Source organism: Phacochoerus africanus, chromosome 15 (assembly GCF_016906955.1).
Source record: "Phacochoerus africanus isolate WHEZ1 chromosome 15, ROS_Pafr_v1, whole genome shotgun sequence".
Classification (NCBI taxonomy): domain Eukaryota; kingdom Metazoa; phylum Chordata; class Mammalia; order Artiodactyla; family Suidae; genus Phacochoerus; species Phacochoerus africanus.
The window spans coordinates 59,398,049-59,413,812 of record NC_062558.1 but is presented as its reverse complement, the minus strand read 5'-3'; the positions used below and the strand labels follow the sequence as shown (position 1 = coordinate 59,413,812).

The following is a 15,764-nucleotide window of genomic DNA, read 5'->3' as shown; positions in this document are numbered from 1 at the left end:
CACAGGTGTGGCCCTAGAAAAAGCAAAAAGACAAAAAGAAAAAAAAGAAAACACACAAAACTCACAGACATAGAGAACAAACTTGTGGTTGCCAAGGTGGAGGGGGTGGGGCAGAGTGCAGGAGTCGGAGTCTGGGATTAGCAGGTGCAAACTAGTATATACAGGATTGATAAACAACAAGGACCTACTGAAGAGCACAGGGAACTCTGTTCAATTCCTGTGATAAACCATCATGGAAAAGTATATGAAAAAGAATATATATCTATATGTATAACTGAACCACTTTGCTGTACAGCAGAAATTAGCATAACATTGTAAATCAATTATACTTCGATAACATTTAACAAAAAAGAAAATAGGAGATTATTACTTAAAACAGAAGGCTCTGCTAACAGACTCCACTGTGGTTTGTGCAGTTCAACCCAAAATGTGCCTGTTTTAAAGCAATGATACGATCACTCTGCCCATTGAGATCAATTAAGAAGTCCACCAATATTTAAGGAGGCCTGAGGCTTGGCAAGATGCCCAGTGATTCCTCTTTCTTTGTTCCCTTTGGTTTAAGTGGCAGAAAGTCAGCCAGTTGTGATGGCTCTGTGAGACTGAACTTGGGAAGGCAGTGGATGGGACCTTGGGTCCGCTACATCCTGGGGGGCCATATGCTCTGCCCCCTGAGACTCGCCCCCATATACTTCACAGTGTGCCCTTTTCAAGGGGCCTGTCACCTTCTTAAAAAGGCAGTTGTAATTAATCAATAGGGAATGTCCAAACGAGGATGATTTTTACACACTCCAGAGAAACCCTTACAGATGGAGTGTTTTTGATGCATTTGGCAGGGAGTTGAGAAAACTTAGGGAAGAATTAATTGCTGTATCAATGGAAACCCCAGTAGGTAGATATCCAATTTGTCATTAATTACAATGAGAAGACTTTTAATGACTCAAGGAAGCACTGTCGAGATTGTGTGATCGTTTAATTTGCTAACGTGGTGTGAACCTGTTAGCTTCAGACGCCCGATTAATACACGTAAAGCTCCTCCTGGAATTTCTCAGACACTCGCTTTCGGTGTGCAGTCATTTTGAAGACTCTACTCCATGTACTTGCTCTTGTTTCAGGGAAAGTAGGATGACAGTTGTGCAGCAGCCTTGGTAAATGTAGGTTAGACCAAATATGACATGCAACATTTTCTGTGACTCCTTTTTCCTCCTCGCTGGGTTCGCTCTCCCTCCCCGTCACCCTGAGTCAAACAACAGCTGTGCAAAGCAGGAGCTGTGGACCCTTTCTGGGCTGGGCTGCATCCCTTCCATCTGGGATCTCACCCCAAGAGGGGCTCAAAATCCCTTATCACAACCGCCTCAGGCAGGAAACAGGTTTTTCCCGTCTGTTGCCACTGATGTAAAGATGACATTTCTCAGACTGGGGGAATGTTGCATGATTCTATTGTGCCTCAAAAGATAACTGGTGCTCCCATTCATCACCAAACAGGGCCTTTTCATTGGTGCTTCTTTGAAAAAAAAAAAATCCCCCCAAAAGACATCATAAAAGTATTTAATGGACTAAAGAGAAACACCCAGATGATGACGTGTGACAGTTATGCAAAGCAGCTTTCGCAAAGCAATTAGGCAAAGAAAATAGAGTAATTTTCCCTATTATTCTGCAAAGGCAGAAACCTGGCTGGAAGCTGTGGTCCTGCCCTAGCGCCTGACCAGACCGGTCCTGGGATGCACTACCTCACTTTGCCCGGAAACTCAAGCCTGTCTCTCTTCATCACACCCTGTCTCGAGAGTTTTCCTGATTAATTGCCCATCAGTGGAATCTCTTTTTGTTTTGATGATGGTGCTTGTCAGCTCTTGGAGCCACAGGAAGGAAATTGTTCTAGGGGGTTGTTTTGGCGTCCCTGTGTTCATCCATGTGGCTTATTGGAGCATGAAGAGGAGACGTGTGTGTGTGTGTGTGTGTGTTTGTGTGTGTTGTCTTGCCCTCCTGATGGCCAAGGGGGCAGAGGGTCTCAGCTGGAGTGCCCTCTCTGCTTCTGTGCCTTTGTAAGGGGCTCCAAATCCTCTTGGTGAGAAGGGTTACTCAAGTGTAACCACAGGATTTCGAAACCAATTTGGTCCCATCTTTGTTGTCTGAGTTGACAGCCTGTGAACCCTGACAGGGCAGCCATGACCATGGGAGCTTGACTTCTCCTCTCAGGCCACGTTAGTCCATCTGGGAGGAAGGATTCTCCTCTGAGATCAGTGGGAAGCAGTCCAGAGATTCACAGCCTGAGAGATGGACGTGTGAAAGCAAATTAGCACCCCCCGCCCAGCCCAGGCTTCGGTCTCAGAGCTTTTCTCCCAGGCCTGACTCTCGATTAACAGTCACCTTACTTGGGGACCTGAGGGTTTTGGAGGCACATCAAGACAAGAACAATGGCCATTTCAGGCTGTTGCCGCTACAGTCTGCGCTGAGGTGTCGGCACCACCCAAATCCATAAATAGGAAGGAAAGGAATGAAGCCGGCTATAAGGTTTAGGAAAAAAACAGTGAGCTGCTCCAGACAGCCGTGACCCCTAGTTGCTTCCACGACGCGGGGACCATAGTTTGATGTGACACCTGTGATGGGCTCTGTCTCCTCACCTGCCTTTTCAGCGCCCTCAGCATCCTGCCTCCCTCTGCCTCATTTGCTGGAGTCTGGGCCATTGTTAACTGGGGGGCGTGCGAGGCTAACCAGGTCAACATCTTGCCCTCTTAAAGGAGCATAAGTAAAAATTTGGGAGAAGACCACAACCTTATTCAAGGGTGTGGAAGCAGGAATTTCCAGGACAGGGATAATTTAGGTCAGTGTCCTTCAAACCCACCCCATCAGGTGGGTCATGAACACTCCTGATCTGGTTTCCACGCAGGGGAACGGGTTTTCAGCGTGCAGCCAAACTGCTTTCAGCCATACCCCGTTCACTTCCCCACTGTGCTAGTGTCCGGTTGCTGCTGAAACTAACAGCCATGAACTAAGCAGTGGGGAGCAACACAAATATGTTCTTTTCCAGTTGCAGAGCCCAGAAGTCTGGCGCAGGTCTCACTGGGCTGCAGTCAGCTGTTGCAGGCTGATTCCTCCTGGGGGCTCCAGGGCAGAATCTGCTCCCTTACCTTTTCCAGCTGCTGGGGGGTCGCCTTATCCTTTGGCTGGTGGCCCCCTCCTCTGTCCTCACAGCACAGGGCTCCAGCCTCTGCTTCTCTCTTACCACATCACCTGCTCCTCTGCTTCTGACTTTTCTGCCTGCTCGTATGAGGACAAAGGTGATCATACCACCGGTCCCACCAGATAATCCAAGGTCATCTCTCGGTCCCCAAATCCGAAATTATATCTGCAAAGTCCTCTTTGCTATTCAAGATGATGTTCATGGGTCCTAAAGATTATGACCTGGACATCTTTGGGGGGGGGCAATTATTCAGCCTACCTACCCCCCACTGCCCCCCACAGGAATATTTTGAAGCGAATCTCAGACATTGTATTTACCCCATAAATGTGTCAGTACATATATTCAAAAAGATGAAGTCTTAAAAAAACAACAGTAATACCATTGTCACACCTAAAAACATCACCAAGACTTTCTTAATATTCTCAGATATCCAGTCAGTGTTCCAGTTTCCCCAAATTGTCTCATATTTTTGTTTAGACAAGTGGCTTATTCAAATTAAGAAATGTGTCTTGGGTCTCTTGGAAGCCACAGGTTCTCACTCCTTTTGCTTCCCTAGCTCCTTGTTGAATAAACCAGTATTTTTGTCCTACAGAATTTGGCTACTTGCATCCTTGTTTCACTAACATGTTTCTTTTTCCCCTGTATTTCCCAGAAACTGGTAGGTAGATGCATAGATTTGATTGTATTGAAACGATTTAATTGTCATGTGTGGTTCAATGATAGTGTTGCAACTTTTCAATGAATCACACAAGGAAGCCAGTACTATCTATTCTCTCTCCTGTGGTGTTGAGATTGGCTGTTGGGTTCAGGAGTTGGGAGCCCTACCCTCTTGGTATAAAAATTTCCATCACCTTTTCCCCTAAATTGGTGACGATTGACTTGATCTGTTCATTCACCTGTGGGTTGCAAGATAGGAATCTAATTCCATCACCGTCTCATTTTTTACACAAAATTCTTCAATTAAAAAAAAAAGAAATTCCTTTAGGTCTTGTTAAAGATGATTTGTGGGTTTGTGAAACTGGGAGCTCTTAACATCATGACCAGAGATTAAAGTTCTCTACAGGAGGTCATAGTCGTTCAGTCGTGCTGTGACTTCCTGAAGAGATGAAAGATGCAGACACTTCCTTTTACTTGGAATAATCCAAGATTGGTGATGAGGGGAAGTAAATGTCTCCAAGTTAAAATTTTTTTTCTTTCAACATCTATTTGATTGTCCTAGTTACAGTTTATAGAATAAATAAATGCCTGATCCTTTCTCTTAACACATCAGTTTTATAATGATCATGGGTTTTCTAGCATCCTCTAATGGTGAACCAAAAAAGTATGTGTGTGTGCACAGACGTGTGTGTCTATTATTATGAACTCATGGGTTTTTAACGTATTTGTTATGTTTCACTTCTTTGCAGAAATTATTCTTTTTCAAATGTTTCCATCTTCGACTGGGCTGAGGGCCCTTTTCTATAGACTCCTGAATCTTTTAACATCAACCTAGCAGCTTCCTTGTTTGCCGAGGTAACAAGATGTTTCGGGCTCATCCTGTACATTTCCTGGCCCGGAACTGGAATCAGCATTTTCAGCAAGGAGTTCTTATTACTTTTAGTAGGAAATGATACTTAGAGACCATAGTCTGGGCTCTGGGGGTGCTCATAGGCACTGGATTGGTCATTACTTCCTGGCCTTTTCAGTTGACAGAGCTAGGATATTTTTTTAGACAAAGAAATTCTATCAGAGACTCATATCGTTATTTCCATTTCAAATTTAGGATTATATATGGCTTTACTTCTTTTATTTTATACTTGTATTTCTTTTCTGTTGAAAAATTTCATTCCTAATATCATTAAAAGACTTATTTATCTATTTATCTATCTCCATTATGAAGTAATATTTGAAGTAACATTATAAAGTATATTTTACTACATATATGTAGTATTCCTAGTATATATATTTGCTATATCCATTTTATATATGGTTTCAGAATAATAATGCTGACATTATTATTAGTAATGTAATAACTGAAAACAACCTAAGACTTCCTTGTAGTTCTTTTTTTCTTAGGATATATGCCACTGGGGATGTACAGTTAAATTACAGAGTTTTAAAGTCACTTTAATTAGTTCCCTTGGTGTAGTTCAACAATCAACTTAGTGCATAGCTAGCTCAATGCACAGTAGGCTAATGGCTTTTATTTTATCTTACTTTTTTTTTTTTTTTTTTTAGTGATTGCTGCTTTTAAAAAAAATATAACACAAACTTAATGGTTCAAAGTTAAAGGAACCGAACAAGGTACAGTCAGAGAAGTATGGCTGTCTTTCTCTTTCTTCAGTTTTTTCCTAATGTTCCCCTAAAGAAACCATTTTCTTTTCTATTTTTTTATTTAACTTTTTTTGGCCCTGACTGTGGCATGTAGATGCTCCTGGGTGAGGGATTGAAGCAGTGCCACAGTGGATACCTGAGCCACAACAGTGTCAGATCCTTCACTAGAAGGCCACCAGACAACTCCCAATAAACCATTTTAATTCAGTTTTGGTTTATCCTTCCACTGCTTTTCAGTAATGGAGCCCCATCTATTCATAATCCTCCCCTAAATGAAAGGTGCTGTACCACTATACACACTGCTCTGTAGCTGCAAACTTGACTTTTAAAAGGAACACTTCCTAAGGATAGGAAATAGAACCCACATTCTGTTCGGCATCTCTGTAGGCTGAGCCCAGTAGTCCAGTTTAATCATAAAGGAGTCAAGTCCTAAAGAGCTGGGAGCCAGAATCCTCTTTGGATTTCAGTTCTGCAGAGCTCTGGGCTCACCCAGTCTGTGCTGATATTTATATTTTCCTCCTCATACTTAGAGTATACCACCCCAGGACTCACAACAGGTATAAGTAATTGTATATACTCATTTTGGAAATTCTGCATTTTTTTCTTTCTTACTTTTTTTTTTGGCCATAGCATGCAGCAGCTTGATGTGGAATCTCAGTCCCTGGTGAGGGATTGAACCTGGCCCACAGTGTTGAATGCACTGAGTCTTTAGGACTAGATCCACTGGGGAATTCCACAATGCTCTTTTTTTTGTTGTTTTTTTTTTGTCTTTTGTGTTTTCAGAGCGGCACCTGCTGCATATGGAGGTTCCCAGGCTAGGGGTCGAATCGGAGCTGTAGCCGCCAGCCTAAGCCAGAGCCACAGCAACCCAGGATCCGAGCTATGTCTGCAACCTACACCACAGCTCATGGCAACGCCGGGTCCTTAACCCACTGAGCAAGGCCAGGGATGGAATCCGAGTCCTCATGGATACTAGTCGGGTTTGTCAACCACTAAGCCACGATGGGAACTCCTTTTTTTTTTTTAAACCAGGTGGTTTGTCAAAAAATATTTCTCTTATGTTACTCTGTGACAGTCACAATTTTAATAGTAATTAACATTCCAATAAGTACACATACTACAATTTGCTTAACCATATTTCACTGAAAGGCATGTTGTTGTTTCCTAACTTTTTTGTTATATGGCAAATTTAAAAAGTAATTTCTCTTTGCTCAAGAGCCTTGAAACTTTGAACTGATGGGATTGACATCATTTCCTCAGGTCTTTGTTTCCAGGGTTGGAATTGTGAGGAAAGACAGAGCTCTTCTCCCAAAAAGTCTTTCTTCTTAGCAATTTCAAAAGAAGGAAAATATGAAACATACAAGGGATGACAGTAGACAGGAGGAGGACCTTTCAACAAAACAAAAAGCTTTGCGAAAAATTCTCATTTCTGATTTTTTTTTCCAAAGAGAAATTTTCACACAAAGTACATGTAAAATGTGTCATAGTGGATTTTCGGTGATTTGGGTCGGATAGACTGTTTTAGAGCATCCTGGGGGAACAGGGTCTGAGATGGCCCCAAGGTGGGATCTCTGGGTCCTAGAACTCATGTTGATTCTCAACCAGGAGGCTATCCATTTTTTCTCAGTCGTCATTCCCCACCACTTGTTCCTTACCTTACCTGAAGCCACGGAGAACTATGGAGCCTATGCATTTCTTTGGATCAGATGAGGAAAAGACAATGCACGTTTATATTTAAAAATTGCAGACTTTTTTTTTAAGCATAGGAGGTGAGAGAGAACTTATCAGAGACCCTGTGGCTACCTGTGAGGCCTTTGTAGGGAAGAGAGTGAGAGCTGCCCCTACAGAAATCTCAGAAGGGAGAGACTCCTGTGAGTGGTTTGGAAGGGGAATGACCAGGCTCATTCATGGGGCTCGGGAGGACCAATGTGAATAGATGGAGGGTTTTTGCACTTTGATGGCTTAGGCAGCATGGAGCCAACATAGGAGGGCCCAGAAGTGAGACAGATATGTTTAGGCTGCATCAAACACTACCAACTGGTCTGTAAATAAGAAGGGAAGGGGAGTTCCCTGGTGGCTCAGCCAGTGAAGGATCTGGCATCGCTGATGTGGCACAGGTTTGATGCCAGGCCTGGGAATTTCTGCATGTTGTGGGTGTGGACCCCCCCCCAAAAAAACCCAAAAAAACAAAAGAGGGGAAAGGCTCAGTGGAAAGCAGTGTTTTAGAAAAATTGCTTGGCCACACTATTCAGAATAGATTCAAAAGGAGAAGGAAGTTGGGATTAGAGAATCCAGTATGGAGGCTATTAATGTAATAAAGTCATGGAGTTCCCATTGTAACTCAGTGGGTTAAGAACCCAACTAGTGTTCGTGAGGATGTGGGTTTGATCCCTGGTCTCACCCAGTGGGTTAAGGATCTGGCCTTTCTGTGGCTGTGGCATAGGCCAGCAGCTACAGCTCCAATTCAGCCCCTAGCCTGGGAACTTGCACATGCTGCAGGTGCGGCCATAAAAAAAAAAAAAAAAAAGATAATAAAGTCATGAGTTCATAGAGTTGGGACTGATGTGTGGAGAAGGATGAAACTATTGGAGAAGAGAGAGTAAAAGTAAGGACAAATTTAAAGGAAAAAAATCTGTGGGTCTTAGTGACTGAGTGTGGGACATAACAGACCATGGTGCTTCCAGGATTTGAGGCATCAGGGATTGGAAGAATGGGTAATAGAAGTAATTGATTAAATCAGGGGCCTTACAAGAGGGAACTAGTTTCTTCCTTTTTTTCCCCTTCTTCTTTTCACCTTTTTTATACAACTGTCTATCAAGTTCTCTTATGTCTGACAACCATTCCCAGGAGCTCCAGGAATAAACAATACAGACAAAGTCTTCACTGTCACCAGACTGGCATTTAATTAGGAAGGGAGGCAGAGGGAAGAATAAGATAATTCATGCAGTGATAAATGCTATGCAGAAAGTGAAAAGGGCCACGTGCTAGATGGTGATTGAGGTTGTAGGGCTGGGCAGGACTCCTGCAGGTTAGAAACACTGGAAAGTGACTCAGAGAGTAATAGCCAAGGAGCCAGCTGTGGGAAGGCTTGGTGGCACTTCAGGACATTCTGAAAAACGAAAAAATATCTTAAGCTGAGACTAGACTTGGAGTGTTTGAAACACAAAGAAGGCTGAAGGTACCAGACAGCTTCTAACCAGGGCAAGAAGATGAGGGCAGAGAGTCTTAACCATCACGTTCTAATCAGGAGACATGACCCAAGCATGTAATTTGAACAGGGATCGTATAGTACAGAAAATTTCTCATTATAACACAGGATTGGAGTAGGGAGGGGTCCACCAGTAAGAAGTGAAGAGAACTTAGCCATGGTCCGGAGGGCGAAGATGGAAACTGCCGCCCCTAGGCTGAGATGCACCCCTCTTAGAGAGCCCATGATGTCAGTGATCTGGAGCGGTACCACACCAGCAAATCCTGCTGGAGACCCTGCCTCTGGAACTTCCTGGGACGCCCCTCCCAGGGTGCCAAAGAAGACCATACTCCAGAGTGGTCTCACCAGGGGCAGGTGACTAACAAAGTGCTTGAGGGGCTTTTTAGGGAGCCATTGGCTTGTGGATGCTGCTGATATCCAGATGCTGGAGCAGCTGTATGCCCACTGGGAGGCTTGTGCTGGTCAAGCTGCCCACACAGCAGGCACCGGATGCTGGGGAAGCTTTGCTTGAAGAAGCCTGGCCCTGCCGAAGCCCAGAAACTGAGCACTGGGAAACCATCCCTGCTGCAGGACCTGGGAACTGGGACTCCACACGGGCTTCAGGAGCTGGGCACAGGGACCAGGGTCTAAGGAAGCATCCTCTTAGGGACACCAGCCAGGAAGGGAACTCCTGCCTCTTAGAAGGTCTCTCCAGCCCCCTCTACTGGCAAAGGAAAAAAAATGTAAAGGGCCCGGCTAAATTTCTGCAAAGTTGGCAGTGAAGGATAAATTTAAGAGGCAATGAACTCATAACTACCCTGTTGAGGTAGTCAGGGCCCTGATCCTGCAGGGCCTGGTAGTGCTGGTGATGGTGGTGGGGACAGTACAAGTATTGGCAGTGGTACCCATCATGTCCTGATGTTTTCTTAGTGCTTTCCATAGTTTAACCCATTTTATCTTCATAATCCAGTGGGACAGATGCCATCATTATCCCCACTTTACAGATGAGGTAACCGAGGCACAGAGAGGTTAAGGTACTTGCCCACATGCTCGACCCATGGTAGCAAGGGGTGGTCTAGGACTCAAAGTTGGGCAGCCTGACTCCAGATCTGCCTGACAGACTCTCTCAGGTCATTGCCGATCTTCCCACAGACAGATAAACCTCTCAGGAAAGATAAATGCTTAAAAGAAATTTGGAGTCAAACTTTTTGTGATGAGAAACTAGCCACCTCTATTTTATACATATTTAATTAATTTGCTTACTTGGCCGCAGTGTGCAGCAGCTCAATATGGGATCTCAGTTCTCAGACCAGGGACTGAACCTAGGCCACAGTGGTGAAAGCACCAAATCCTAACCACTAGACCACCAGGGAACTCCCCAGTTTGTATATTTTATACATGCTGACATTTTAGCTGCTTTTAAAGTGAGGTACGGATGTACTGGGAAATGTACATTAGAATAGAACATGTGGAGTAGATGAAGAAACTGGGTGGCCAAAGTGATTAAAATACTAGAAAATAACATTTTGAGCGAGGTGTGAAGGATGGGGGTGGGGGGGGGGGGCTCCTTTCGCTGAACAAAAAACAGAGCAAAGGGGGAAAGTTCAAAATTTGTGTTCTGAGATGTCACCTGGGAGATCTTGGGCAAGTGTTTCTCATCACTTGTGGGTGGGGAGGGCCAGAAACATGGGCCGAGCGGGCAGGGTCGGGGGGTTGAGGGCAGCTGTATGTGCAGCATCTATGGAGCATCAGACCCCGGGCTGGGTAGGCAGGAAAGACAGAAGTGTGGACCCCCAGCCTTGCTGTCTCATGGCTGAGACACGGCTGCTTCTTCAGGTCTAAGGCGAGGTGATGGTGCCAACTAGTTCTGCCCGTGGAGGAGGTCAAGGGAAATTGGCAAGAAGAGGTGGCACTGGAGCAGGAAGGAGAGCTGGCCAGGACAGTGGGAGAGAGGACGGCATTGTTGGTTCAGGGCCAGTGGTGGCAAGGACCTGGACTGATGGGGACCTGTGGGAGAGGGATGACACAGGGCCAGGGATAAGGGTTTCTGGTCAGATGATCTGATCCTGGCCTGCTCTATACGTTCTAGCTTTGCAACCTTGGGAAAATTATTTCATTTCTCTAAGTTTCGGTTTTCTTGTTTGCAAAAATAAATATAATAGTACCTTTCTCACAGAGCCACCATGCAGATAAAACGAGATACATAAAGCCCGTTCTTGCCAATAATGGCACAGGCTCCAGTGAAGGTCTTTGGGCATTATTAATATCGACAATATTATTATTTATAATAATATAATAATTATCACTGCTATAATATAATGGTAATTATTACTGTTATAATAATTATTACTATTATTATTAAAAAAGGATGACTATTGGAGTCTGGGGAAGAAAAATAAGGATTAGATACAGAGTGTTTCATGACATCTGTGGGCATGTGTGTATGCATGTGCATGTATATAGAATCTTGAAATAGTTTTCCATTGAAACCTTTGTTTTTGTGACAGGCAGTCTAGGGAAATGTTCAGTTTTGCACATAATAATGAGTACCTGTTTTGTCATTTCAACTACCATTATTTACAACTACCATTATTTCTGTCATCTCAAGAGAAATGGTCCTTTATTTGCACAAAAACGACCAAGATCTACCACAAAGATTCCCAGGTAAGGGTGGCTTTGTGGGTCTTATGCATTGTATTTGAGACCAGTCACATGGGTTCCTGAATGCAGGGTTTGGTTTCAGTATAGAATAGGCAATTGAGTTTCTCAGGTGGAGAAGGATAAATATTTCTCATAAAGTGAGTGGAAATCTGGTGCCAACAGGTCATGGGCTTGGTCACCCGGGTGGGACTTGGGCTCAGCTCCAGCAGTTAGCTAGCTAGGTAACCCTGAGCAAACACCAGAAGCTTAAGTCCCAGTCCCGATCTGTACAGCTGAGAACATCATCGTAATAGCAATCACCTCGAGGTGAAATCATAACCATACGGGGAGTGGAGCGGGGGGGGGGGTGGGGGGGTGGGGATAATGTGTGAAAAGTGCCCAGAACCCCACCAGGCACAGCGAGGGTGGTATATACACCCATCTTCTTGCCCAGCATCCTAATTCAGCCCTCCCGTTCCCAGCCTTCCCTCGGGGCATCTCGAGCTGCTCCTGGCCCCTTCTGGATGAGGCTGCCATGTTTATGTGGCCCTCAAGGCAGACAATAATCGGAAACTCAATGGATAGGGTGGAGGTGCAGAGAAACAGGGCTTCAGGGTGTCATACAAAGAGAAATTGCGCCCTCTCTTCTGCCTCCACCCCTCACCATCCCTTCTGTTCTTTTGTGACAAATGTACTTCATGCTGCAGTACTCTTTTCACCAGGGGCTGAAGAGATTGACAGCCTTGGTTTTGTTTGTTTGTTTGTTTGTTTAGGATGAGCCTTAACATCCCTTTGTTCCTAGAAACTGTAAATCCGGCACCCTCCCGATTACATAATGTACGTTCAATATCAGTAGGACAGAAACAGAGAAGTAAATATTTGCCACCAAATGTCTCTCTGATGTCTTGAAAATCGGTGAATTCCCTGCACCTGACAAGTCAGCTCCCTGCTACATCTGCCTCCCATTTAGAGGCAAAGGGGAAAACAATCCCTCCCTCCCCAGCAAGGAGCCTGTCACTTGGGAATCCAGGGGAGATAATGTGACCACAGTGCAGTGGCATTGAATATTGATAAGGATATGACAGGCCATGCTTAAAGTTTGGTGTCACATTCAAATGGCTGACTGAGAGATGAAAAGAAAACAAAACCTTAGTCCCCCTCTCGGAATCTGATGCAGAGCCACCGAGTGAGTGGTTGCCGCTCAGCGGTCTGTCTCTTTCTTTCCCCATTAATAATTGTAATCAAATATCTATGATTGGTTTTCAGCAACAGCGTAATTGCTTTCCCTTCCTAATCTTCTGGGAGGGCAGGTCTGCTGGTGAGAAAGGGCAGTTGTGTAATCGTTCTTGCCGCGTCAACGCGGAGAAGAAGTCACTTGTGCCCTGCGGATATTGATGTCAGACGCTTTGCTCTCTGGCGGAGTGAGGGAAGGAAATAATTTCATTGCGCTATTTTTAGACTTCAATTTGGATTTCCACTTTTATGATACTTTGTGTACTGGGGGCAGAGCTGCCGATGTACACTTGAGCTGTCAGATGCTCGGCTTTCTACCTGCCCCGACAGACTTCCTCTCTCAGGACGGGGCCTCGGTGTGGCTCAGCCACAGTGTCCTTCTGGTGGCTGAAAGCCCAGCCCGGCTGGGAGGGCTAAGACTTGCTCTGTTCTGACAGTGTTTCCTGGTGGAACTTGCTGCCAGCAACCACTCAGGCTTCCTTTGGCCTGGGAAGATTTAACCTGATCTTTCATAGGCACGCGAATTCTCTATAAACAAAGTAAGTTCATTTGATCATACTTGTTTTTCTTGTCAGTTTCCCAGAGGTGGTAGATGAAAGCCAGGATGAGGAAAAACCCCTTCTTGGCTGGATTTCCTTCTGAACCAACAAGAAGGACCTAGACACGGGGCCTCCAAGTTATCTTTTCAGCTGTGATGGAAGGCGGTCCTCCTGGGTCTTCCATAGCCATGATGAGCTGGTTCTGAACTCCAAAGGGATCTTCTGGGTCTTCTTCCATAGCCATGATGAGCTGGTTCTGAACTCCAAAGGGATCTTCGAAAGTGCCAGTAATATCTCAGCTTGTCCTGGGTCGATGTTTCTTGTCACAAGTGCTAAAATCCAGATCAGTCTGAGTCTTGCTGAATCCTCCAGTGCAGGCGGCCTGGCTATCTGGAGGCTGTTGTTTATACCAGGTAAGGCCCCAAAGCATGGCCCTGCTACTCAGGTCTGGACTTTGAACCAGCAACATCGGCATCATCTGGATGTGGTTAGAATACAGAGTCTCAGGCCCACCCTGGCTTATGAAACAGGACCTCATTGAAACAAGATCTCCAAGCGATTCAGAAGCACATCAATCCCTTTTTCTTTTCTTTCCTGTCAGCAAGATACTGCAGTGCTGCCCAAGGAGGGAGCACTGACTCCCCAGAGGAGTGAGCAAGAGCCTCAAAGAGAAAGGGTGTTTTGAGCTGGCTTTTTTTTTTTTTGGACTTTTAGGGCTGCACTTGCGGCATATGGAAGTTCCCAGGCTAGGGGTTGAATCGGTGTTGTAGCTGCCAGCCTACACAGCCATAGCAATGCAGGATTCGAGCCATGTCTGTGATCTACACCACAGCTCGTGGCCACACCACATCCTTAACCCACCGAGTGAGGCCAGGGATCGAACTCTCATCCTCGTGGGTACTAGTTGGGTTCATTAACCTCTGAGCTACTATGGTAACTCTTGGAATTATTTGTCTTCCTTGAAGAAATGTCTATTCAAGCCTTCTGCCCATTTTGTGATTGGATTGTTTGCTTTTTTAATGCTAAGAGTTGTAGGCGCTTTTTGTTGGAAGATGGACAAAGGAGAGCAAAGACACAGGTGGCATGACAGTGTCTCCTTCCCACTGGGGAGGCTCACGGCGCCCTTCCCTCCCTGCCTCCACAGCACCACTGTCCTCCCAGGGGCCAGGTTCACACTGCAGCAAACTGGGCTGAGTAAGAGACAGGCAGGTGAGGAGGGATACGGATGTGCGTGGTGTGTGCCAAGTGCTCCTAATACTGTGGTCCCGTTCCTCTCCATACCTCACCCTGTGCCCCTGCCATCAGACACGCAGGGGTCTCCCTCTACCTTTCCTTCTCACTCCTGTGCCTCTCATTTGTGAAGAAGTATCCTTTGAGCTTCTTTTGCTGGAGGTAGATATTGATCCCGTCTTTTGTTTTCAGGACTGGAAACCACTCTTCCTGGGGCTCAGTCCATGGCCACCTGATGAGGCTGTAGCTGGTGAGCTAGACTCCTTTTTTAAGGTTAGATTCAGATGCTGCATCCCTTGCAAGTGGGCCGTTTGCTGTCCCCGGAGCTGGGATTATTGTCCGTTTGGAGCTCCTGTTACACCTCCTACAGTTTGTGGACAGAGGATACTGATATCAGGGAAAGCCCACCCAGGGCGTTCATGATGACGAGGTGGGCTGACGGCTTCCCTAGCTCTAGCCCCGCTGTATCCCTGAGGTTCTCACACTGAGCTGGCAGCATCCCCAGGCTGGTACCTGGTGCATCACAGCACCGCTCATTCCCAGTTAGCTGTCACTGTTCTTGATAGGAACGGTTTGGGATGGGATCGAGCATGTTCAGGGTGGTATGTCCAAATATCATATGATATCACTTATATGCAGAATCTTAAAAAATGATACAGTTGAACCTATTGACAAGACAGAAACAGATGCACAGACTTTGTAAACAAAGTCATGGGAGTTCCCGTCATGGTGCAACGGAAATGAATCCAACTAGTACACATGAGGACTCGGGTTCGATCCCTGACCTTGCTCAGTGGGTTGGGGATCTGATGTTGCTATGAGCTGTGGTGTAGGTTGCAGACTTGGATCCTGTGTTGCTGTGGCTGTGGGGTAGGCCGGGATTCGACCCCTAGCCTGGGTTCTATATGCTGTGGTGTGGCCCTAAAAAGCAAAAAAAAAAAAAGAAAACCTCATGGTTACCAAAGGGGAAAGGTGTGTGTGTGGGGAATAAATTGTGAATTTTGGATTGACAGATACACACTATTATATATAAAATAGATAATCAACAAGGACCTGCTGTATCACATAGGGAACTCTATTCAGTATTCTGTAATAACCTATATGGAAAAAGAATGGATATATGTATATGCATAACTGAATCACTTTGCTGTATACCTGAAACTAACACAACATTGTAAATCAATATAAAATAAAAATTGAAATAAATTGAAAAAAAAATTCCCACAGTTTGGGGACTTTTTCTCTGTTTTCTTTTCCATACGGCCAGATGCACGTGTCTACGGAGCTGCATGGAAACTCTGCCTCCTGGACTCTCTGAACATTTGTCCCATCAAACGCTCGTCTAGGAGCTCTTTGGCGGGTCCTCTTTCCATCCCACTCCTGAGCGTTCTTTGGAAAGGTGCCTGTTCTGAGAGGCAGGAAGAATAAGAGATTTTACCTACAG

The 15,764-nt window shown here is 45.2% G+C and overlaps 1 protein-coding gene across 3 annotated transcripts in view; it reads left to right on the top strand.

Moving 5' to 3' along the window:
• The window catches only part of DISC1 (DISC1 scaffold protein), a 357,609-nt gene that overhangs the window by 300,418 nt on the left and 41,427 nt on the right, over positions 1–15,764 (top strand). The window contains exon 11 of one of the 3 annotated variants that reach the window (XM_047761227.1): positions 14,513–14,974. The exons of the other annotated variants lie outside the window; for them this stretch is intronic. Within the exon in view, the coding sequence (XP_047617183.1) occupies positions 14,513–14,567 (55 nt within the window). The 3' untranslated portion in view covers positions 14,568–14,974. Of the gene's footprint in view, positions 1–14,512; positions 14,975–15,764 lie in introns of those variants that run through there. 3 annotated transcript variants of the gene reach the window in all.